The following is a 24,954-nucleotide window of genomic DNA, read 5'->3' as shown; positions in this document are numbered from 1 at the left end:
ACACATATACAAATTTTTATTTAGAATTAGAGACTCAAATACAAATTAAGTACAATATAAATTAAACCTTCTTAAAACAATCCACAACCACTTTAAATCATTTACTATTTCTACAATAAAAGAGAAACCTAAAAATAGTAAAAAGTCAAATTATTTTTAAACTCGTATTATTAACAGTAAAATGGTTACAAAACACTCAAAGAAACTTAATCAGAAAATGAACAAAGCCTCTACAGACTGATTCCTGTGATCCACTAAAATCAATTAAGAAATTAAATTATAGTATGATTTCTACTCATTCACAAATAAAAAGCACCTCATTTTTAAAAGACAATGAATTATCTGTTTCTTTTGGGGCTATGAGGACTACTCAGTTTACTTGACTTTTAAATTTAATATGGCACAATAGGTTTGATCAATGAAAACAATATCACTAAAAATGCTTAGAATGTCCTTTACAGACCATTTTTGTTTTATTTCATAAATAAGGAGGTCATATATTTAAAAGTTAAAATATTACAATAAATATGTGGCAAAATAAATAAACAAGTCTTTTACTTTTCACTTGCAAGTGGGAAACTGACCAGACTCATTTTTATATTTTCCCTTTTTATTATGTCTTAATTCTTCAGAGAAAAAATTTTTTTATATTATATATTATTGTTATAAATCCAAGTCTAAGAATTGGTGCCAAAAAAACTATCTAACTAACTAAAGGGAGACAGTACATCTTAAGTCCATGTTGTTTCTGAAAATACTTATTAAAAGTAGAGCTAGACCTATCTTAAGGATTAACAGGAAAATACACTATTATGGTGTTTATATATTCAAAATAATCCAAAACAAAGGACAAATCCACTCTCAAGAATGGCACCCTTATATTGAAGAATAAAGTATTCTCCATATATACTAACAACTGTGTGGTTAAATATTTTCCTAAAAACATGCATATTATAAGGCCTTTTGTAATTGAATTTATAAAACCAAACTACAGTATTTATGTATCAACTGTCATGATTGAAGCTTTCTGCATTATCAGGAGAGTTAAACTTTAACATCTGTTGTTCTGAGGAACTTGAAATATAATCAAACTAGCTTTTCACTAGAAAATTTTATATATCTCAGCAATCTGTTATACTTCTTGTCATCAATGAAATAGACTCCAAGATGTAATTATTCTTTCTAAATGTTAGTTTCTACTGTATTACTCTTTAAAACCCATTTTAATCAAATCACATTTCTTGGAGAAAATTCACTCAGGGTTCTGAACAAATCAGTTGTTTTCTACAAGCAACTCTGCCTTGAGTGGCAGAACTCTAGCTCTTTTAGAAGTAGTTTTCCGCTTTCAAAGAAAATGAAAAATAAGTACAGACTTTCTACTGACTTACTAAAAGTAAAGAATAATAGAATGTGTATAATAAAATTCTGGAATAAAGTAACTTTTAAGTTTCCACAGTTTCTTTTCCTATAAACTAGCTGCTGCTGCTAAGTCGCTTCAGTCGTGTCCGACTCTGTGCGACCCCACAGATGGCAGCCTACCAGGCTTCTCTGTCCATGGGAGTTTCCAGGCAAGAGTACTGGGGTGTCATTGCCTTCTCCAATAAACTAGCTATAACCTCAGAAAAGTCATCTAAGTTCTCTGTGCTTTAGTTTTATCTTTAAAACAAAGAGATTAGAATAGACAATCTCTAAGGTCCTTAAAATTCTCACATGGTATGATTCTGTGCTTCTGAAGAAATATCTAATTGATATGCTGAATTGGCCATAAATCAAGAGAGTTGAATTAAAATACCACAGCTGAACTAAACATCTATTAGAAAAACACAAATACTGTGGTAAAGCTCAACTTCCCAAACCATATGAGGCCCATTCCCTCGTCAGCCAGACCAATGAAGAGCCCACAGAGTTAAAACCAAATATCTTGGTTAAATAATTTTAAATTACACTGTAAACCTATTAAAATATATTATCTATGCCACAGTTTTCCTGCATTCTAATATACATTATTTTCATCCTATTTACATTCAAGATAATCTGTACAGTCAAGGTTGGGGGCTACTTAATATTCTTGCACTTCAAAACACTAGTAAAGTTAAATAGAATGAAGAGTAGGATATTAGTCATTATCATATTCTGCCAATTTCAAATTAAAAGTATGCTGAATACCATTTATGGGATAGAAAATCAAGGCAAAGGTAAAAAAAGGAAATGTTGCTTGTAAATGCTAATACTCAAATGAATTCAGTTGTGTTTTGCCCTTTCTCAAAAAAAAGAACAGGGAGCAGACATTGGAAGAAACCTACTAGGTAATACTGAACCACAACATTTCAGGAGCTTTTATGAGAAATTAACAAGTAATTAATGCACCATGAAGCAGCACTTTGGTACTAGTGCAGTGTAAGTTGGTTTTCCTTTGTCGAACTACGGGCAGCAAATGAGGCACTTAACTATAAAATAGAAAAATAGGGTAGATTTAAGAAATTCAAAATCATTCAGGAAAGATACTCAGCATTATTCAAAAAGTTAAAAATTCTATTTTTATTTAACACACATCAATGTTACACATGCTTCACTAGGGAAAATCTTTTGAATGTAAGACTGCTGTTTGTTTATAAGAGACAGAAAATCTTTCCTTTGCAAGAGATTCTGGATTTCTGAGAATGAAATCCAAGTCTTCTCAACCTGAGTGCTATATATTTAAAAACCAAGAAAAGTACATCTTACCCACAGTGAAGAAATGTTTCTAACTCTCAACATAGTATAACATGTGATCCCTGACTTTATTCTTGGAAGGATCAGCTTTTATTTTATGTAACTTCAAAGAAGGGGACCTAGTGACTAATGAATACATATTTAGCACCTAAATTTAGAGAAGACTTAATTATTGCCATAGTTTTAAATCATTACACACAGACTGGGGGGAAGTCAGATATGTGTGTTCAATGATATTAGAACATTCTCAAAGATTAGAATCTCAAGCTTCCAAAAATTATCCTTGGTTTGCGAATGCATTTATTAACATTCGAATACAATATTATCATTTCTTCCTGGAGTTACAGATATATACTCTTTTTAATGAGTAAAGAAATAAATGAGGTTTATTTTTTCTTTACCACCATTAAGTTGTCTTCCAAATGTGGCACTTTTTCAGATTTAGATGGAAAATAGTCCTTATAAAAAATGTCATTCCTATTCTACCTCTGGTATTATTTTAGATGTTCTTTTCTATGAGGTCAAGAGTGAAGTAAATGACCATGGGCCTCTGCGGAAATATATAAGCAAATATAAAGCAGGAACAAAGAAAGTGTACATTAATTTCTGGCAATATATTGGCACATAAATGCTTATCTGTGCATGGGCTTAGTCACTCACTCGTGTCTGACTCTGTGACCTCATGGACTGTGGCCTGCCAGGTTCCTCTGTCCATGGGGATTCTCCATGCAAGAATACTGGAGTGGGTTGCCATGCCCTCCTCCAGGGGATCATCCCAACCCAGGGATAGAACCTTGGTCTCCCACATTGCAGATGGATTCTTTACCAACTGAGCCACCAGGGAATACTTATCTATGGGGTGAAAAATCACTAAATGAAAAGATAATAAATGTTTGCTGGGTTATTATCTCAAGTGAATGGAGTCTATACCTAACAGAAATATTCTTGTGTTGCCCTTTAAACAAGCTTCACTTTAATTCTGGACAGAAAACTTTGCTTCATATGTTGAAATTGATACATAACATTCAAGTTTTCCATGAAACAATTTAATTATCCCCACTGAAAAATCCTATCATCTTACCTTTTCTTCTTATGCTTACAAGAAGTCTTTTGTGGATTCATAGGGAGGAAAAAGGCTTAAAAACACACGTTCTTACTCCAAAGAAGCTGGCAAATTTCAATAGTTCACAATCCTCCTATCTGTCATTTATATTTACTGTAGCAAATTGCATTCCTCACTATATAATTAACTTTCTCACATACAGAAGAATCAAAATTCTCTTATTTGTATCTTTAAGGTAAAATCCCTATCTCCTTTAAGGTATTCTAGTTTATTTCTGAAAGGAAATGAATACATCAAAACATAGGAATACTGTTGATGCAATTTAGTTGTTAATAAAGTGCATGTGGCTTTCAATATAAATATTGTTTGATACATTATAGCTGAATAAAAAACTAACAAAACAAAAAGGAAGATTTAGCTCAGTACCTAGATTATGGGGGAAAAAAAATAGTAACAAAATTGGGAGAAATATTCTTCTTCTCCCCAAAAAAAGCCAACTGAAAATATTCTTAAATTAAATAGACTTCTGCTTTTCAAGCAACCAGACATGCTAAACAATAATACCAACATGCAATACCTGAAATGTAGAATCACGTTCTGACTGCTGCCCTTGTACTTCTGCATTTAATTCACAATTCTCTGGTGTCTGGCTGACTTCATATTGCAAAGCAGGAGATACACCTTGAGCAACATCTATAGAAGCGCTATCAGATAAGACGTCTAACCTTTCAGGGGAACGAGGTAGGTGAAGCTTACTATCTCCCATCCCTTCATCAAAGTGTCTCCTCTCATCAGCATCATCTAGCTGCTGAACTGAAGTTAGATACTGTTCAAGCAGACTATTATCCTGCTCATTGTTTGAGCCTTCCTTACCCCATTCACCATGTTCTTCACTAACATCCCCTACGTCTGACTCTTTGCCATACTTGACAGTGTCAATGGAATTCCCCATTGTGGAACTTTCACTACCTTCTGTGGAACTTTTTTCAAAATCCAAAGAATCCTGTAAACTGTGAACTTGTTCGGTTAAGGAGGAATGAAAACCAGAGTCTGGAAATTCTGGTAAGGATTTCTCTTGAGGAGCTTCATCAGGAGCAATGAACCAATCAGAATTTTGATCAGAAGATGGCTGCTGACTTTGGGTGAATAATGGAGGTTTAGATGGCACCAGAGTACTTGATATAGGGGGAACATCAATATGGCAGGAACTTAGATGCTGGTCCACAGTCTGTTGCCAAGCTTGTAGAGACCTTACCTGCAAACCAAAGGATATAGTTTCACTACAAAATATAAATCATGCCCATTTTACAACTGTCCTTTGAGGTTTTTTTTCCCCTACACTCAGGAAGTCGGTAAATGGCGGATGGCAAAACTGGAATTAGAAATGTCCTGACTCCCCTGATCCTTTCCACAGCACCCCCAGCTTAGACCTGGTTGGCAAAAGTGGTTCACGTTGTTGGAAAGCAGGAAAGCAGGGATGGGCCAAAGCAATTCATTTGCTTCTACTATAAAGATAATCAGAAGCACAATAACGCACATACAGCTCACTAAGGGGTCAATAAGGTTCTCAATACACTGAAGTCTATTTAACAAGACACAATAGAACCTATTAATATGAGTAGATTCTCTAAAATGGAAGTCTCATGCTAGATACCCATTTCAGATAAGAGTTTTTAAAAACTAACAATGTAGGATTTCCCCTGGTGGTACAGTGGATAAGAATCCCCCGGCCCATGCAGGCAACACAGGTTCAATCCTTGGTCTGGGAAGATTCTACATACCGCAGAGGCCATGTGCCACAACTACTGAAACTGGTGTGCCTAGAGCCTGTGCTCTGCAAGAGAAGCCGCCTCAACGAGAAGCCTGAGCACCACAGTGAAGAGCAGCCCCCATTTCCTGTAACCACAGAAAGCCCTCTTGCAGCAGTGAAGACCCAGCGCAACCAAAAATTAATTATTTTAAAAAGAGAGGGGAAAAAACCTAACAATGAAGTATACACAACTCTAAAATACCTAAAAATTCCTGGAGTTCTTGATAGTATGACCTTTACTTCTTTTTCTTTCTTTTGGCCGCGCCACACAGCTTGTGGGATCTTAGTTCCCTGACTAGGGATCAAACACACGCGGCCTGCAGGGGAAGGGTGCAGTTCTAACCACTGGACTGCCAGGGGATTCCCGGACCTTTACATTTTTAAAGTATACTTAGAACCTCAGAATTTGACTGTAACATCTGCAACAGGAAAGCAATATAGAGATTTTTTTAGTTTCCTTAGACCATCCTTCAAGATAATCCTTGATAGCAGTTTTGATATTTATCTTTCCAGACCTTTTACTATGTATTTTCAAAAATAACAGTATAGATAAAATTCTATTATAACCAATTCTTTTCTAAAAATACTTCCAAGGAATAATCACCGAGAACTATTTGTGGGGATACAATAGTAGTAAAACTGATGTCTGAACTGTCCCCATAGCATGCTATTTCAGGATTCAAACTCTCTACCTGGAAGTCATGTGGACTTTTTAGGACACACATATTGTAGCCATCACACACAGTTTCAGTCATCTTTCATTCAAATAGTCTTAAAAGATAAAACAAAACAGCTACTTGAAACTTAAATTGGTCCTTTTATATCTATTGGACAGTTTGTCCAATATCCTTCTTCGGTCAGTGCTATAGTTCTTTATCTTTCTGGTCAAAATTATGAACATATTTTTGTTCAGAATAAAATGTAACAAAATTCACTGTCCTAGTTCAGAGTTACTGGCAGTGAACACAAACCACATCCTTAACCTTGAGGAAGGGTGCTACCTTACCTGTAACTATTCAATGATTATCTCAGTAAATCTAGAATTTTTCTTCATTTACACAGTAGGTAAGTCAGCAGGAAGGGGCTTACCTGGTTCCAAAGGAATCTGACAGCCTCTTCTTGAACAAATTTTTGAATCCGCTCTTCATCTCTTTCTTTTTTTAATCTACAATAATTCAAAGTCCATTACTGACACAAGAAAGGGTGCTTTGAATTGTACTTCTTATTATGACAAATAAACATATACATTGGAAAGAGATTAATTATCTAATAGGTGCTTTCCATTTTTAGAATATCTAAGTGAAACTTTAGTTTTAAACTATGACTCAACATAGAAGCCAAATTAGATGTGACTGAAATTCAGATTATACTGATTCTACAAAGTATTGCCAGTACTGAAAAATAAAATATTAAATGGCTCTTTTTTATCTGGCCTCAATTTTGCAGCCAAACACACAGAAGGAGCAAGAGCAGCAGAAAGGATCAGGATCATAGCTTCAAAGAGAAGAAGAGAACTGGTCTTCTCTTTGAAGAGACCAGCAGGATTAATCCCATCAAATTTCACATCCCTGTTTGCTCCAAGTCCTGACATGCTCCTTGCTATCATCAACAGACTTCCCTGTGCATAACTTCCCCTCATTCATTAAAGTTTCACTGTGGGCTCACTGTCTCCCCTCCATACTTAAAACTTATCACAAACCTAGGATTCCCTTAGCTGTCCAATCTCTCAAACTGTCACCCCATTTTGTTCTGAAACTCTGACCTACTTTCTCCAGCCCCTCAAGCCTTCTTACTGCACCATGGGGGACTCCTGAATTATAATCAGCAAACCCCCATATATAAACTCAGCTTCTTCGCTGAACTTTTCCTTGACCAAATCAGACGCACGTCCAAGGGCACTGTAGCCCTCTCAAGTAGCAGCTATTTTTTTCACTTATACATCAGGGTCAGAACACTGCTTCCCACTGCTGTTTACAAATGATTCTTAACTTTCCTCCTGCAAGAACTCCAGCCATCTTGCTAAACTTCCTCCAACTCTTTTTCAAGTTCTGAGCTCCCACTATTGGCCCCCATTCACTGAAGCCTCAGCACTAGTATTCTTCTCTGTCCTGTTCCCCTGGTCATTTCTGGAGCCCTTGACACTCACATGGATGCTCTAACAATCATCTTCAGTCCCACTCTGGTAGTGGTGGCAGTGTAGTTGCTAAGTCATGTCAGTCCCCACTCCAGACTCAAGTATTTTGACTATACCATTTAAAACAACGATTTCAAGCACCAACACAAACCTCTCAGTTCACTTGTTCTTGCCCCAATCTGCAACAACCTGGACATCCAATCCTCATCTATGACCACCATACAAATGATGTCTTTCTCCTGTCTTTCCTTTTACCTCATTTAAATTCCAAGATCTATCACTATAATCATCTCCCTTCAAAATGTCTTCAGCTCCCTTGATCTTCCTTCCCTCTCTCCCCTACCATATTCACCTGGGAAAAAACCCACTCCTGGCTGAACCGGGTCCAAAATCAGAATACAACAGCTGAGAGTTGCTGATAAAAATCACAGTTTGACTTGTTGTTTCGCACTTTTAAGTTTTTCCTCATACTTTCCAAGAATTCTCCATTCCCTTTGTAAGTTCACTTTTAAGATAAATACTCCATACTTCACACCTCTCTCCTTCAGCCTCTCATCTCACATCCTCACCCCCTCATTTCCAAGTGCTGACCACATTTTGTATATTACTGGAAAAAGAGAAGCACCCATCAGACAGGACTTCCGCATCCCCTACCATCAATACCTACCACCTTACCTGCCCCTGCTCCTACCTCACTCCCTCCGCTTGTGCACCGAACCTCTTCTCTCACCTTCTCAAGAACTTCCGCCCTGCACTTCTTTCATTGCTCTGCACCATCAGTTTTTCCTTCCTTATTGAATCATTTCCACCAACACATAAACCTCCTCTATATCTCCCATCTTTAAAAAAGAAGCTTCTTAATTCCAGATTCTCCTCTGGCAACCACCTGCTCCCTTCTCCTCCTCACAGCAACACTCGTCCAAAGCTGGTTGTGCTCACTCTTCACCTCTCTTTCACTATTCAGTCCTTTCCAAACTGACTTCATCCCACTACCCCCTGAAGCTACTCTTAGGAAGCTCACTGGGCAGGAAAGGGTTAATTTAGCAGGACTGAAATGTTCAAACTGGAACATCCGAAAGACAGGACTGGCCTTGACCAGCTTCTGAGAGATAACATCTAAGCCTTTGGAATATCCTGCCCGATTAGAGCACCTTTGTACCTCTGAGACCTTGGTTTATGCTAACAATGTGCTTTATGGTGAATACCAGTTTGGTTCACCTGAGGCCCTGGGCTACAATGTTATCGGTTTGACCTTGGGTGGGAGCTGAGGTCTGAGTAGTTAAGGTCAGTCATATGGACTGACCTAGGTGACTGTCTGCCAATAAAAACCCCAGATGCCAAGGCTTGAGCAAGCTCCCTGGTTGGCAATACTTCATGTGTTTTCACTCATTGTTGCTTCAAGAATTGAGCCCCACCTGTAAAAGTGCACTGGAAGAAGACAACTAGAAGCCTGTACTTGGTCTCTCCTGAACTTTGCCCTGTGTGTCTTCTCCTTTGCTGACTGTATCTATATCCTTTCACTCTAATAAACCATAATAAACATGATCATAAGGAATAGCTTTTTTGAGTCAAGAGTCCTTTTTGCAAATCAAACCTGGGGATAGTTTTGGGGACCCTCAAGACACAGTCACCACCAGTTGCTGAATCGAGTATACAATTCTCGGTCCCATTACAGCTCCTCTCTTCTCTCTTGAAACATGGCCCTGCTGGAGCTGGGACACACTCTCTCCCAGTTCTCCTCCCACTCTGGCTGTCCCTTCTCAGTCTCTCTTACTCTTCCTCCTCTCCCACTTGATAATCTCAGTAAATACTGCCAGGTGCAGTACTGATACTCAGAATAAATCTATGAAATCCTAATTTCCCTGGGTGACAGTCATGAAAACTGTGAGCCATAGAATGAACACATAACTTCCACCATAGCCCCCAAATTTTAACCCCTTCTAAGTCCCTACTATTTTCCTTAATTCTTATGTCATCTACTGGGTTCTATGTAGACTTCCTCATCTTCTCATTTTTATGCTCATTCAGCTTTTCTACATTTTCTTATCTTCTGTGTTTAGGTACATAGATGTCCATAAGGCATGCATTTCATTCAACATTTACTGCTATGCTGCATCTATATTCCAATTTCAGCACTAGATACGGAGGCACATATCGCAGTCCTTGCTCTCAAGCTGCTTTCAGTACGGTGTCAGAGATAAACCTAGAGTGGCAACATAGTATGCAAAGTGTCCCAGCCACAAGCGTTTGAGTCAGTGTTCTGAATGAAAGTTAAGAATCTGACACCCCCAAACCAACAAAACAGCATCTTCACAGTAAAAGCCTTAAAACGGACTTCTCACCCACCTCCTTATTTCCCCAGTTAGGCAGACAATGTGTTCTTGCATCCTGCGAAGACGGATTTCATAGCGCACATCTCTAGCTTGTGGGTTGTAGTTCCTGGCATAAAAGCCCCGCCAACAGGCCTGAAGCTTGGTGGCTGCTTCATTCAGTTTCTGGAGGGCAACTTTATCTTGTCCCAAAGGAACAGATTTCTGGGTTAACAGCCTGCAGGGAACTTTCTCTAAAGCTGTTTGAGACCTGGCTTCTTCACTGTCTGGCTGCGTATGGAAGACATTGCGTCCAACTGACTCAGGAAAAGACGTAAGACTGTGGGTGTGATCCTTCAAGCCAGCACTGGTGACTGTTGGCTCAGGACAAGGTAACAGTCCATCTTTCTCATTTATCTCTGTACCAACTGCACTTTTTGTCATCTGAACAGAATTCTCATTTGCAGCCCCCAAAGCCTTTTCCTCTTCCTTGTTTGATAAGTCCTGGTTTTCAGGCCCTTTCACAGATTCATCTGCAGCAGCATCATCTTCTAGGCTTAAGTTAATGCCTTGCAGCCTCAGCTCCACTGTAGGTGATACTGGAGACAGTCCTGACGCAACTGGCATAAAAGTAGACTCTGAAGAGAGGAGACTGCAATTTAACTTGTCCTCATCGGTCTGGATGTCTTCCAGATGCAGGTCATTTCGAGAATATCTTGCAGTGTGTACAGGGGTTGGAAAGTTATTCTTAACAGCATGTGATTGGTCATCATGACTGCTTATCCCAACCCAAGAATTGACTTGGATGACGGGTTCTAAAAGAATCAACAGAGTATCACTGGAAACAGTAAATATTTAAGGAGGGATTTTTTTTTTCAGTTGTATCCCTTTAATGAAATCTAATCCCTCAAATATAGTAAAAGGCAATGAAATCATTTCAGTAATTTCCTCCAAAATGCCTTAAAATATCAAACCAAATATTTTTAAGAAACTTAATTCTTGCAATAATCATAAAAATAATCAAAGTACTAGGTCAAGTCAAAAGGTTGCAGTCCTCTGAATGTTTTCAAAAATTAAGACTAAAAATTAACAGTTATATATGTCTGTGTATATTGCTGTTGTTTAGCCACTAAGTCGTGTTTGACTCTTTTGCAACATGACCCCATGGACTGTATAGCCTGCCAGGCTCCTCTGTCCATGAAATTTTCCAGGGAAGAATACTAGAGTGGGTTGCCATTTCCTTCTTTAGGGGATCTTCCTGACACAGGGGTTGAACCCACATCTCCTGCATTGGCAGGTGGATTCTTTATCACTAAGAGAAAAGGGAAGCTGCCATTTGTGTAATATACATATATATATATATATACACACACACAATCAAAGATCCAAATGTTCACTTGAGCTAACAAATAAAACATTCTGAAAATATGTACTATTTCCTGTTTTATGATACCAAATAGATCAAACAAAAAGGGACTGGAGATCAGTTAACTTCTTACCGCTTTCTGGGACTACCTGGCCATCTTGAATGGGGCTGGAATGCTCTGGCACAAGGGATGCCCTTGATTCAACAGGAGACGACTCTTCATTGTGGCTCTGGTTCATTAACTGCCTCTGGTGAAATCTAAAATCAGAATACCTCATGTGATTCAACACAAATCAAAAAAAGAAAGCTTCTCTGCTTCCTTCAACAATTCGACAGGTAACAATGTCAAGAAGGGAGAAGTTTACAAATTTTCAAAGTACATACATTTAATGACTTTGAATTACAAAGTCTAATGGGTAGAAAATGTTAAGAAATTTATTTTTAAATCACATAGTCAGACACCATCATAAATATACACATACACACAAACCTTCAAAGACAGGATCTCTGATGAAAGAAGTGACTACTAAAAATGCTTCTAGCTATATAACATTAGTATTTTTTTTTAAGTTTTTTCTAAAAGTTTTTTATTTATTATTTATTTTTGGCTGTGTTGGGTCTTTGTTGCTGTGCATGGGCTTTCTCTAGTTGTGGTGAGCAGGAGCTACTCTTCGTTCTGGTGCACAGGCTTCTCACTCCCAGTGGCCTCTCTTGTTGCAGAGCTTGGGCTCAGTAGCTGTGGTGCACAGGATTAGCTGCTCCACAGCATGTGCCATCTTCCCAGACCAGGAATCAAACCTGTGTCTCCTGCATTGCCAGGCGGATACTTAACCACTGGACCACCAGGGAAGTCTCTATAAGGTTAGTATTTTAAAGCCCATGTAAAACACCCACATTAAAAGAACAAATGAAGTTATTTTAAATCCCAGGCTGCCAGGCTGCGAAGCTCTCCCCACTCAGGAAATGACTAGCAAGCAATGCAGCTGCTGGGGAGGAAACCAGACTGCACTGCATGGTTTGGCTCCTCTGCAAGACTGCTGCGGTGACCAGGGCCCCAGGGATCCAGAAACATGGCTGCAGCACTCTCTCCAATCCTACTAACTCTGCAGGAAAGTCTCATCAGCCGCTATAGATAAATGCGCTCACCTCTGCTTGCTCAGAATCTTCTCTAGCTTGGCATCCTCTGCAGTTTGAAGGCCCAGCGTAGAAGTGAGAGGACAGACTGTAGCCAGATACTGGACAAGCTGGATGTGCTGGCCAGGCCGATACGCTCTCCCCTTGCCTTGACTATACAGCCATTCAGCTTTTAAACTGGAATTGGGGGACAGAAAGAAAGGCTGGCACTGGGGTAGACGAGATACATTTTCAAGCAATAATGATTTTCCTTCTTAATTTGCCCTTCCAGCATCACTAGATGTTTTTCATGAGTAACATTTAAGTTAAAAAGAAAAATTATCCTCTGCTTTACTCTCCTTACTCTTGTAATGGTTTAAACGTTTTTTTTTTTTTTTGCTTAGCAGCACTTCCAATGATTTGTACTAAATGGTTAAAAATTTTTTTAAATTACCTTCAAAAAAGCAATAAGTATTCTCTCCATTCACTGTCAAACTGAACTACCTAAATACATAAATTGTGTTTAAATCCATTAGCTCATAATGATAGTTTTTTTAAAGCCAACTGGTCACAGTTGAAGGATGCTAGTGAGCTACCATCTCATTATTTTTAAAACCTGATAAAGGGGGAGAATTAAATATTATTAATTCCATCTTTCCTATACAAACTATACCAATGAGTAACCAAATAGTTACTTCACAGAAGTATTCCAGCTTATTTAAAAATGAATTATAGAATTAAAATTTCACCATTTTGCAACTCTCAATGAATTAATGATTTAGGCATTGATCATTAATAGCCTCTCATAAGAGACAACCAGATACCATGTGCTTCTCAACAGGACCCAAAAAGCTGTCCTTGACCCACAAAAATCTGATCAAACCTCCACCTCCAACTACCCATTTACAGAAAACACAAAAGGGGAGAATATGTCAAAGCACATGGGGACGCAGCAATTGGCAAAATAAACACAGTAGGAAACTCTGTAGGACAAATAATCTGATTTCTTCAATAACCAAAAAGAGAAGAGAAAGCAAAGCGAAGAGACAGGGGGCCCATAGGAGATCTGAAAGCATCATCTTGGACCTCTAGCCAAGCTGACCTTTCAAATGACTCCAGCCCTGACTGTGATCACATCACAAGATCCCAAGTGAGAATGACCAAATCAGCACAGCCAACCCATGCAGCATGCAATAAACAGTAAACTTTTAAGATACTGAAAAAGTGAGCAAGAAAGATATATTTTAAATACATCAGGCAATTACAATGTATGGCCTTATTTGGAACCAGTTTCCAAAATTCTATTTAAAAACAGCATTTATGAGGACTAAACGTAAGCACTTAATATTTGGTGTTATTAAGGAATTCTTGTTAAATTTTTTGAGATGTGATAACAGTATTGTAGTTATTTCTTTACAGACTGACATTTCCCAAACGTCCCACATACCTCCCAAATTGGAGTGATTATGAATAAGGCTGGAGTGATTATGTTTGGAGTGATTATGAATAAGGCTGCTATGAACATGCTTACGCATTTTTTCTGGCATACATAAGCTCCTGTTTCTCTAGGGTATATAGCACAGTCAAACTGTTGAGTCATAGGGTATTTATATGTTTAAATTCATTAATACTGTTAGTTTTTCAAAGTGACTGCATGATTTATACTCCTAGAACAGTTAATGAGAGTGCTCTACATAGCCATCAAAACTAAACATATTGCTCATACTTCTAATTTTTGCTACTCTGGTGGGAGCTCCATAACAACAAGGAAAAAAAAAAATCTTTCTAAATTATCAAAAAGTCACTATAGTGGGGAGGGGAGTTATGATGAGTGGGACAAGGAACTCCGCAATGCTGGTTACATTTAGTCTTCTTTTCAATGGTTGATTATATAGATATTCTAAAGTATTACATTTAAACTATTTCTAAATTATATGCTATCACAACAAACTGGAAAATTCTTAAAGAGACGGGAATACCAGACCACCTGACATGCCTCCTGAGAAATCTATATGCAGGTCAGGAAGCAACAGTTAGAACTGGACATGGAACAACAGACTGGTTCCAAATAGGAAAAGGAGTACGTCAAGGTTGTATATTGTCACCCTATTTATTTAACTTATATGCAGAGTACATCATGAGAAACGCTGGGCTGGATGAAGCACAAGCTGGAATCAAGATTGCCGGGAGAAATATCAATAACCTCAGATAGGCAGATGACACCAACTTCACGGCAGAAAGTGAAGAGGAACTAAAGAGCCTCTTGATGAAAGTGAAAGAGGAGAGTGAAAAAGTTGGCTTAAAACTCAATATTCAGAAAACTAAGATCATGGCATCTGGTCCCATCACTTCATGGGAAATAGATGGGGAAGCAATGGAAACAGTGAGAGGCTTTATTTTTTGGGGTTCCAAAATCACTGCAGATGGTGACTGCAGCCATGAAATTAAAAGACGTTTGCTCCTTGGAAGAAAAGTTATGACCAACCTAGACAGCATATTAAAAAGATACATTACTTTGCCAATAAAGGTCCATCTAGTCAAGGCTATGGCTTTTCCAGTAGTCATGTATGGATGTGAGAGTTTAAACTATTTAAACTATTTCTAAATTATATGCTATCACAACAAACTGGAAAATTGTTAAAGAGACGGGAATACCAGACCACCTGACCTGCCTCCTGAGAAATCTGTATGCAGGTCAGGAAGCAACAGTTAGAACTGGACATGGAACAACAGACTGGTTCCAAATAGGGAAAGGAGTATGTCAAGGCTGTATATTGTCACCCTGCTTATTTAACTTATATGCAGAGTACATCATGATAAACGCTGGGCTGGATGAGTATAAAAGTATAAGTATGAGAGAGTATCAAGAAAGCTGAGTGCCAAAGAATTGATGCTTTTGAATTCTGGTGTTGGAGAAGACTCTTGAGAGTCTCTTGGACAGCAAGGAGAACAAACCAGTCAATCCTAAAGAAAATCAGTTCTGAATATTTATTGGAAGGACAGATGCTGAAGGTGAAGCTCCAATACTTTGGCCACCTGATGGGAAGAACTGACTTATGTGAAAAGATCCTGATGCTGAGAAAGACTGAAAGCAGGCAGAAGGTATGGCAGAGGATGAGATGGTTGGATGGTATCACTGACCCAATGGACATGAGTTTGAATAAGCTCCGGGAGTTGGTGATAGACAGGGAAGCCTGGTGTGCTGCAGTCCATGGGGTCACAAAGAGTTGGACACTACTAAGTGACTGAACTGAACTGAACCCCACAGAGAGAGAATCAGAGACAGAAGCTACCCCCTCAAAAAAAGTCTACTCTTCCCAACCTCCTGAAGTCTCTGAAATTAGATATTTGCAAAACTTTAGGGAGAAAGTTTTTTAAAAAGATGCAAATTCAGCTTTAAGTCACTTTGATTAAAACCATTTCCACAGTATAGAGACATAGCTTGTGAGGCATTGCCTGGCATTTCAGTGGTTAGGACTCCAAGCTCTCACTGCTGAGGGTCCAGGTTCAATCCCTAGTTGGGAAACTAAGATTCCATAAGTTGAGTGGTGCAGCCAAAAACAAACAAACAAAAACCTCTTCAATTCCTAGTCCTTATCCCTAAGTAATGGGCTTCCCCAATGGCTCAGTAGCAAAGCATCCACCTGCAATGCAAGAGATGTGGGTTCGATCCCTGGGTTAGGAACATCACTTGGAGGAGGAAATAGGAATCCACTCCAGTATTACTACCTGGAAAATCCCATGGACAGAGGAGCCTGACAGGCTACAGTCCAGCTACAGCTGGACATGACTGAGTGACTGAACACACACACATTCCTAAGTAATAATGCCAATTATTATTTATTAAGCCCCTACCACATGATCAGTATGCTATACCCATTATTCTTAATCCTCAATCTTTAATCCTCAGAGCATACTTCAAAGTTAGGTACCAGATTTTACAGATGAGAAAACTAAAGATCAAAGAAGTTAAGGAACTTGCCCAGGCCACACAGCTAATGGGTGGTAGGGAAAGATGTGAAGCTTTCTCTTGTCTCTCCTGACCAGGTCTCATTTCTCCTCCCAGGTCACTTTTTATGCCAAACCCTTATCTCGGCCCATCTCACCATGGTACTTCCCACATATGAAAATGTTACCAGTCCTCCTCTCTCGGCCCATCTCACCATGATACCTTCCACATGTGAAAATGTTATCAGTCCTACTCCCCTAGAAAAATCTGGTAATGTCTTTCTCTTAAAAGAAAATCCAAGTAAATCCATATTCCAGCTTTAGAATTAACCGAGTTTGAAACACCAACAAGGTGTTTGAGTACAAAGCAGCACTCACTGCAGGAAAAAAGAAAAGCCACATTTGTCTGCAGGCAAACTAGAGCTGACATACGTCAGCCTTCCCCAGCACCACCACTGTGTAGCTCCTGGCTGCCATTCCTCACTGCCCCCACCCTGTTCACGAGATGAAAACAGAAGGGAGAAAAACAAGGAAAACCCTGTCAGTATCTACCACTCCTCCTTCCACTGGAAACCTCCCCCCTGCCACCCCAAGTGACCATCAGTCTCTACAACAGAAGGACAAAAACGGTGAGGAAGAACATGATGTGAGTTGAGCCCATGAATGCACATATGTATGCAGTGAAAAGAGGAGGTGGAAGGAGGCAGGGATGAGGATCAAGTCATCTCAACTCTCACTATCCTCTCTAACTCCACCCCTTCTTGTCTACAACCTTGATCCTTACCTCCCCTATAGTTCTGATCCCACTGACCATGTGCCAGCTTCCAGAAGACCCCATCATGCAGGGGTCCTAGTTCTGAGCTGAAGAAATCATCAATGATCTAGAGAAAGGGGATTCCCACTTCCACTGCTTCATAGCTAGAAGGTGAGGATCAGTCAGTATGACTGCTACCAGCTCCAAATTGGAACTCTGCATGCATTTTCCCACAGTCACTTTCATAAAGAGTAGTTGGGTCCAAAGGTGTTGTTAATATTGCCTTTACAATATGATGGATGCAAGTTTTTGTGGGACTGATCTAAAATCCCACACAGCACTCATAACATGGTCTCTATACAAAAATGCTCCAAGCCCCAAACAACTGAATAACAAAAGAATCTTTAGAATTCAATTTGTTGTATGTTGGGCATGAAGTTAAACTCACTACCCCCAACCTCTAAGACTGATACTTATTTATTATTCTTTTTTAGAAAAGATAGAAAATCCTAAATGAACAGCACAGAGTCTACTAACCCGGGTCTCCCATGCTGCAGGCAGATGCTTTACCGTCTGAGTCAAAAGGGAAGCCTACTATATAACTGTACTAATGACTAATTTCTAAATTCATATTTCAAGCAATATTCAGCTCCTTAATTTGTAGTAAGCTAGAAATGAGCTTGTCAGTTAATTTCCATGATAAATGTGACGTTAAAGGGGTTACGTTCACCTTTCCTTCTGAGAAATCATGTATCCATCTAGGACTCGGAGGCTTAGGCACCAGCTGACGATGTATGGCCGATAGTCGAACCCTGGGATGGAAGGTGTTGCCATCACACATGGATTGTTCATGATTGACAACTGTTCCAGTTCAGTTAAGGATGCCAGAAAAGAGACCTGGAACAAAGGACATCTTTGTTGAATGAAATGGACTACTCAGTGGCAAGCACAGGGCTTCCGCTGATTACACATCTCTGGAAGTTTGAGAATGCAACAATTTCCCTCTTGTTTTGAAAAGTGACAAGTAACACTCTTATATTATCCACTGATTCCAAAAATTCCAACAATATGGCCATCTGTTCTTGCTGCACAAAGTCCTTTAGAAAGTACTGCTTCCTAGCAAAGAGAACCCTATTTTGAAAACATTAATAGAAGCCAGAAAAAGGTACAGAGTATGCCTTATTAACCCCTTTAATGTAGATGTCCCTCCACCAATGATCACTTCTCAGTGGAGTAAAGAATGCAGCATTACAAATGAAATTAAGCCTTAATAACCTACTGACATTAAATAAAAGTGGAAAGAAAAATAATAGTCTTTTGGAGCCAAGTGTTTCACCCTGATAGCAGTTTCTTCCAAGATGCTCATCTAAAGCAAGCTCACCACCTTTTCCTGCATCTCTCCTGAGTTTCCAGCTCCCATGATCCCATAAGATACCCTCAAATTTTACCTCATTTAAGTCCCGGATTTCATTTTCCGCCAAAGAAAGTATAGCAAGACATCTGGGTAGATAAGCAGGTGCCATTCTAAGAGAGGTGATGATATTTCCATGTAACAGCAGGGTCTTGAAAGTAAAAATGCAATGAATTACAAATGGAAATAGACAAACTGGTCTATTTTAATAAAACCAAAATAAGGTATACAAAAGGAAGTGATCTATTTTACTATAACCTCTCATCACACATAAATCAAAGACTGTTAATGCTAGAAGGGTCCTAGGTGGTCATTTGGTCCAACTCTTTTTTCACATCCATATTCTAAGCTCAAGAAAGTTTAAAGACTTGCCAAAGAACATATGCTTAGTTTAGCAAAAGGCATGTTGCAAGTTATTTAAACTTGAGCACCTTTCAACATACTTGTTCATTTCCTTTTAAAACATCAAAATAGAGGGTGAGAAAAGTGAAAGAAAACATTCATTGAAACAAAGCTACAGGGAATTCCCTGGTGGTCCTGTGGTTAGGACTCTGAGCTTCCACTGCAAAGGGTATGGGTTCCATCCCTAGTTAGGGAAATAAGATATCCTGCGTGCCACCCAAACAACAACAACAAAAAAGAGAAACAATCAGGCAGCAACAACAACACAAAAGAGAAACAATCAGGTAGAAAGCAAATTTTCCAAAAGAGAGAGATAATCCACAAACTATGATTTGCAACTATATTCTCTTGGTAACTTAAAACCTGAGGAAGGTAGAATGAACTTGATAAACCTGACTCAAATTCAAATTAAGACAGTAACAATGAAAAATAAACTGAAGACTCTCAACACCAGGATTCTGGTAAAGTAATTATGCCTCCACTCTAGAAAGAAAAAAAAAAAACTTGCAATCATCTTTAGTTCATTTGAATTATCTCAGTATCTGACTACATCAAATTGTTTAAAGTAATTGTTGCTAAAAATGATTTCTGCTAAAAAAATGGCAAAAGTTGAGCTAATAATACTATTTCTGAGGCTTAATGAATTCATCTATGCTAATGATATCCAACGGAGTTAAAATATGGAAAAAGCCTACTCATGTTTTATGAAGCTGTTGATTCCAACTGTTACATATTTATTTTATTGCATTCCCCTCCATAAAAAGTGCTATAGGCCACAGACTTTCTAAAGTGAGGTTAATTTTGGTAATTTAATAATATCTACCACTAAAAGGAAATAGCAATCTTCAGTGTCAAACAGGAATGATTATTCTTAACCCCACCAACACGTTATGCACTAGTGATGCTACACAACTAAAGTTGCTAATGTTGACGGATTAGGCATGAAGGGAATTTCATCATGTTTGTTGAACAGTAAATAAGCATTAACTTTAACTACACTGACCAGTTTCAGTTAAAGTAAATCAGTAATAGAAATTAACAACAAAAAGTTTCATACTTAATTTCTGGTATAGTAAGGAGATCCAACCAGTCCACTCTAAAGGAGATCAGCCCTGGGTGTTCTTTGGAGGGACTGATGCTAAAGCTGGAACTCCAGTACTTTGGCCACCTCATGCAAGAGCTGACTCATTGGAAAAGACTCTGATGCTGGGAGGGATTGGGGGCAGGAGGAGAAGGGGACGACAGAGGATGAGATGGCTGGATGGCGTTACCAACTCGATGGACATGAGTTTGAGTGAACTCCGGGAGTTGGTGATGGACAGGGAGGCCTGACGTGCTGTGATTCATGGGGTTGCAAAGAGTCCGACGTGACTGAGCGACTGAACTGAACTGAACTTAATAGAATTTTTATCATAATGAACACAATTTATTCTTGCAGACCTATATATATATGGATCAATTAGGTCACTTTCTCGTGGTATTTTAGTATAAAATTTCAGAAATGACATAGAAAACACACTTACCTTCAGTGATACCAATTTAGATAGATCACCTATCTGGGGTATGTTATTGTCTGATAAATCGAGATGTTGTAGAGAGGTGCAGGTGTTGATTTGTTCCATGGCCTATTACAAGAAAAGGAAATGTATTTCATGCACACAATATCAAAAAATTCAAGTCTTCCCTACTTTCTTGTAGCTGACCCTCTTCCCTCTTTCTTATTGTCAGAAGCAGAGGAACAGTGCTTCGCAAGAGAAAGACAAGGCAGTGCCAACAGAATTTGGCATATTGTTATATAGCAAGTTTCTACCTTCATTATCCCTCTAAATCAGAGGATCATATCATGCCAGATACTTACAGCTTGAAGGACAATGATGACACATGACAGTTGATATAGCATAGAGTTTACAAGTTAACATTGGAGCTAAACTGCCTGGATTCAAATCCTGGCTCAGCAACTTCTTGACTATGTGAGCTTAGGCAAGTTACTTAACTTCTCTGTACTTCAGTTTCTTCATCTATATAATACACATAAAGATTGTACCTGCTTTATAGGCTGTCATGAGACTGAATGACTTAAAACAGTTAAGGTGGTTAGAAGAGCAAACCTTACATGCTTGATAAGTCAGTTCTCTTCATTTAATACAGTTCCCTTGTCTACAATATCAAAAAATAAGACACAGAAAACAAAAAATACAATGAAAAAAAAAAAAAAAAGATACGGAAATACTGATTAACTTACCCAAAATGATAGAGTTACTAAGTGGTGGAAGCAGGACCAGAATTGAGAGCTCCTGACTTTTAAAACAGTATATTCTCCACTGTACCATTAAACATGCTTAATTCTGCATGAATTAAGAGCTTAATTCTGCATGAATTTTCAAAATTTTTTTTTTTTTGAGTTTATGGTAACTGAAATTATCTCTGGGGAATGGGAGTGGATACTTTCATTTTTTATTCTACTTAATTCTCTACTGCTTAAATTCCTTTTTCATAGCAAATACTTTTGTAAAGTTAAAAAACACTACTAAAAAAAAAAAGAAAGAAAGAATTCACCTTGAGATTATTTCCTGCCAAATTCAGCCATTCCAAATGAACTAGTTCCTTTAGGCCTTCCACATAGCCAATGCTATTATGAGGCAAATTTAACACCCTGAGTTGGGTCAGTTTGGCTACACCCATCATCCGCACCAGCCTATTATTAGCCACTGACAACTGAGGAAAGAAAACATATCATTATTCTTAGGCTAAAATATAAATATTACTTTCACATTAGGGTGGTTAAAAAGATTTGTTTATATGGTCAAACATTCCCAAATACATAAACTAAATTTATACTTTTCACATATATTGTCTAAATATTCTGCAGTGTAACTATTTATTATTGCAGTCACTCCTAAGCAATAGAAAATAGAGATAAAGTTGAACAATCCCACACCTCCTCCAAGTACTAAAAGAAAATATTTTCAACACAGCAACTACTTGAGAATGTGAACTCCACAATAATGGAGTCCTTACTTTGTCTCCATCAAAATCTAGAACAATGTCAGACACATAAGAACGGTCCAATAAATGTTGAATGAACGAATGAATCAACTCTTTACCTCCACCATGAGGTAACATAAAATGTTATGTTATTTAGCCAACATAAAATGTTTTCTGTTTTAACAAATGCTCTTTGTATAGTCTACTTTAAAGTGACTTTAAAATTAACAAAAAGTGTTAATTTTCAGGAGAAATTTTAAAATTATCACTTAATAGTCATCATGCGAAAATTAATTTTTAAATTTTTTACTATTTTATTTTAAAATTTATTTTAGCTATTAATTATTTTTAATTTAAGGTAATACCTACTACTTTCTAGGTTTACAGAGTTACATTTGTTATCTTACTGCTTTATTTTGTATAATAACAAACTGGTCTTATATAACTATTTCCCCTACATAGCAATACCTACCTGTACTAATCGTTTGCATTTCTCAAGATTTTCCAATTTAATAATCTGATTTTTATCCAGAATCAAAGTATGAATATCAGCTTCACAGGGTAAGTTTGGGCTTAATTTCTGTAGCCCTTGCCCTGACCAATTGACCACTGATCCTTGAAAAGAGAAGGGAAATTGTTAGAAAACACAAATACAAAGCTGAGCACAGGGATAAAATTATATTCATAAAATCTTATACATTTAGAGTTAGAAAACACTAAAGTAAAATAAATATCAAGAGTTTAAAACTAAAGCAATCGATTTTTAAGTGACTACAGAATGAAATTATTCACTTTCCCTTAGAAGTATCAGATTATATCTAGATTTCAATATTCACATATGGATATGAGAGTTGGACCATAAAGAAGGCTGAGTGCCAAAGAATTGATGCTTTTGAACTGTGGTATTGGAGAAGACTCTTGAGAGTCCCTTGGACTGCAAGGAGATCCAACCAGTCCATTCTAAAGGAGATCAGTCCTGAATATTCATTGGAAGGACTGATGCTGAAGCTGAAACTCCAATACTTTGGCCACTTGATGAGAAGAACTGACTCTTGGAAAAGACCCTGATGCTGCGAAAGTCTGAAGGCAGGTGAAGGGGAGGACAGAGGAGGAGATGGTTGGATGCTATCATCTACTCAATGGACATGAGTTTGAGCAAGCTCTGGGAAATGGTGAAGGACAGGGAAGCCTGGCACGCTGCAGTCCATGGGGTCACAAAGAGAGGGACATGACTGAGTGACTGAAGAACAACAACTCAAGTTTCTGTGATATTAAATACTCTGGAATTCTTCACATTTAAATGTGAACTATTATTCCATATTTTATGCCTAATGACAGTATTTTTTTAGATGTAACTAATCTTTTGATAGAGATCAACCTGCTTACAATCTAACTACCAGTATACCATAACGTGCCCAAACTATTTTGAAAATCAAAGTATTAGTTATGTTGACTTATCTACAAGATGGGAATAATATACCTACTTCATTACATTTATATGGAGATGAAAATCGAAACCGTATGAACAGCACTTAATCCCATTCCTGGCACACAGCATTCAATAATATGATTTGGTATACTTAAAAGATGTTCAAATTCTGGCTCCACTAAACACGGTGGTTTTTTGGGCAAGTTATTGATCTCTTTGAGGCTCACTTTTCTACTAAGATAGGAATACTTATAATAATACCTGCCTTATAATGTTGTTACAGAGAAAATGAGATAATGTTTTAAAAAAAAAAGACACTCAGAACATTATCTGGCTCATATAAAAAGTGCTCTATAAATGTTAACTGCTATTATTATCAGTACATTCATAGCCGCGGTGGGCTGGGGAGGTGGAGTTTAAGAGTAGTAGATATCTGAGGGGGGAGGGGCTAGAGAAACTGACAGTTTCAAATTTCTACCCAGATTAAGATAACTGCGGGAAATAATTATGCAAGATAGCTCTCCTGAAGGATATCAACGTTTTTCCATTGTCGAATGGCTTCTAGCATTTGGGAGGACAGGTGGTCATTGGATTTAAGAGTTTGATGAAAGCTATATACCGACCCAGGAAAATGCGGAGCCTCTGCACACAATTCAAAGGGATCGAAACACCTCTTCGACCCTCTCTCTCACATAATAAGCCAGAACTAAGTGGTGGAAAAGGGCCTCGACCCTCCGCCCTGCCTGTGACCCAGAGCTTCCGAGCTGTAACCAAAACAAAGGAGCTCCGCTCCCACAGCACCCACGGAAGCACCCACGCCCCGCGCTCCGCTTGGCAGCGACCAAACGAGATCCCAGAATACCGTCTGCATAACAAGGGGTGGTGAACTGTGGGCTCTGAATAATCCTCAGATTTTATCTTGGCCACTGGGACACTTCCAAGAAAGGGCCCAACGTCAATCTAGGGAACTGTGTTAGATAAGTTTCTTGAATGTTCTAGGAACTGAGAGAAAGGGGGAGATCCTGTAGTTTTCACCTGGGTACCCAGAACTCAACGCAGACATCCAAGAACGGTCACCGGAGCCAGAAACCCGCAGACCAGGTATCCTTAAGAGCGCGGGATCCGCGGCGCCGGGTAGCGCTAAGGTCTTCGGGGGCTTGTAGTCCCTTGCTTGGACCTCGCCGCGACGCCGCAGAGCGAGGCAGCGCCCAAGGGACTACAACTCCCAGAGGGCAGCGCGCCTCCGCGAAGCCCACAACTCTGCATCAAAAGAACTGGTCCAGAACGGCACCCATTAAACCTAGTCTTCTTCTCTCCACCTCGCAACTATTTAATTCAGTTCTATGGAGTAAACCTTGGCACTCAAGGGTGGGGATCGCCTTACCTTCTCCAGGAGGCAAAGCCGCGGCGGCACACGCCGCCGCCATACTTCCCGCTTGCTGTTAATACCAGGCAACCGTCCTCCGACTGCTCGGTGGAGCTAGTGGTCGGGAGGAGCGAGCTTGAAACTACAGCTCC

General features: G+C 38.7%; 1 protein-coding gene across 1 annotated transcript; it reads right to left on the bottom strand.

Annotated features, from left to right (window-relative positions):
• On the bottom strand, positions 1-24,954 carry CEP97 (centrosomal protein 97kDa). Its single transcript, XM_010841999.1, has 11 exons — positions 24,821-24,954; positions 22,480-22,622; positions 21,579-21,737; positions 20,546-20,647; positions 18,658-18,771; positions 17,940-18,106; positions 12,541-12,705; positions 11,528-11,652; positions 10,066-10,843; positions 6,675-6,750; positions 1-5,030 (listed from the first exon to the last, which is right to left on the bottom strand). The coding sequence occupies exons 1-11, from the start codon at positions 24,861-24,863 to the stop codon at positions 4,326-4,328; spliced, it is 2,577 nt and encodes an 858-aa protein (XP_010840301.1). The 5' UTR covers positions 24,864-24,954; the 3' UTR covers positions 1-4,325.

Source organism: Bison bison, unplaced genomic scaffold (genome assembly GCF_000754665.1).
Source record: "Bison bison bison isolate TAMUID 2011002044 unplaced genomic scaffold, Bison_UMD1.0 scf7180017864168, whole genome shotgun sequence".
NCBI classification, from domain to species: Eukaryota; Metazoa; Chordata; class Mammalia; order Artiodactyla; family Bovidae; genus Bison; species Bison bison.
The sequence above is the reverse complement of the archived record's forward strand: the minus strand, read 5'-3'. Positions and strand labels throughout refer to the sequence as shown.

What these genes read in the sequence shown, in the direction of transcription:
- CEP97 (XM_010841999.1), bottom strand. Translation starts at nt 24,863, where the DNA reads ATGGCGGCGGCGTGTGCCGCCGCGGCTTTGCCTCCTGGAGAAG. An exon ending in ATGATTTCTCAGAAGGAAAG is followed by an intron (nt 12,706 to 17,939) that starts GTGAACGTAACC and finishes CCCCAATTCCAG; the next exon opens with TTTAAAAGCTGAATGGCTGT. An exon ending in AAGATTCTGAGCAAGCAGAG is followed by an intron (nt 11,653 to 12,540) that starts GTGAGCGCATTT and finishes TTCTGATTTTAG; the next exon opens with ATTTCACCAGAGGCAGTTAA.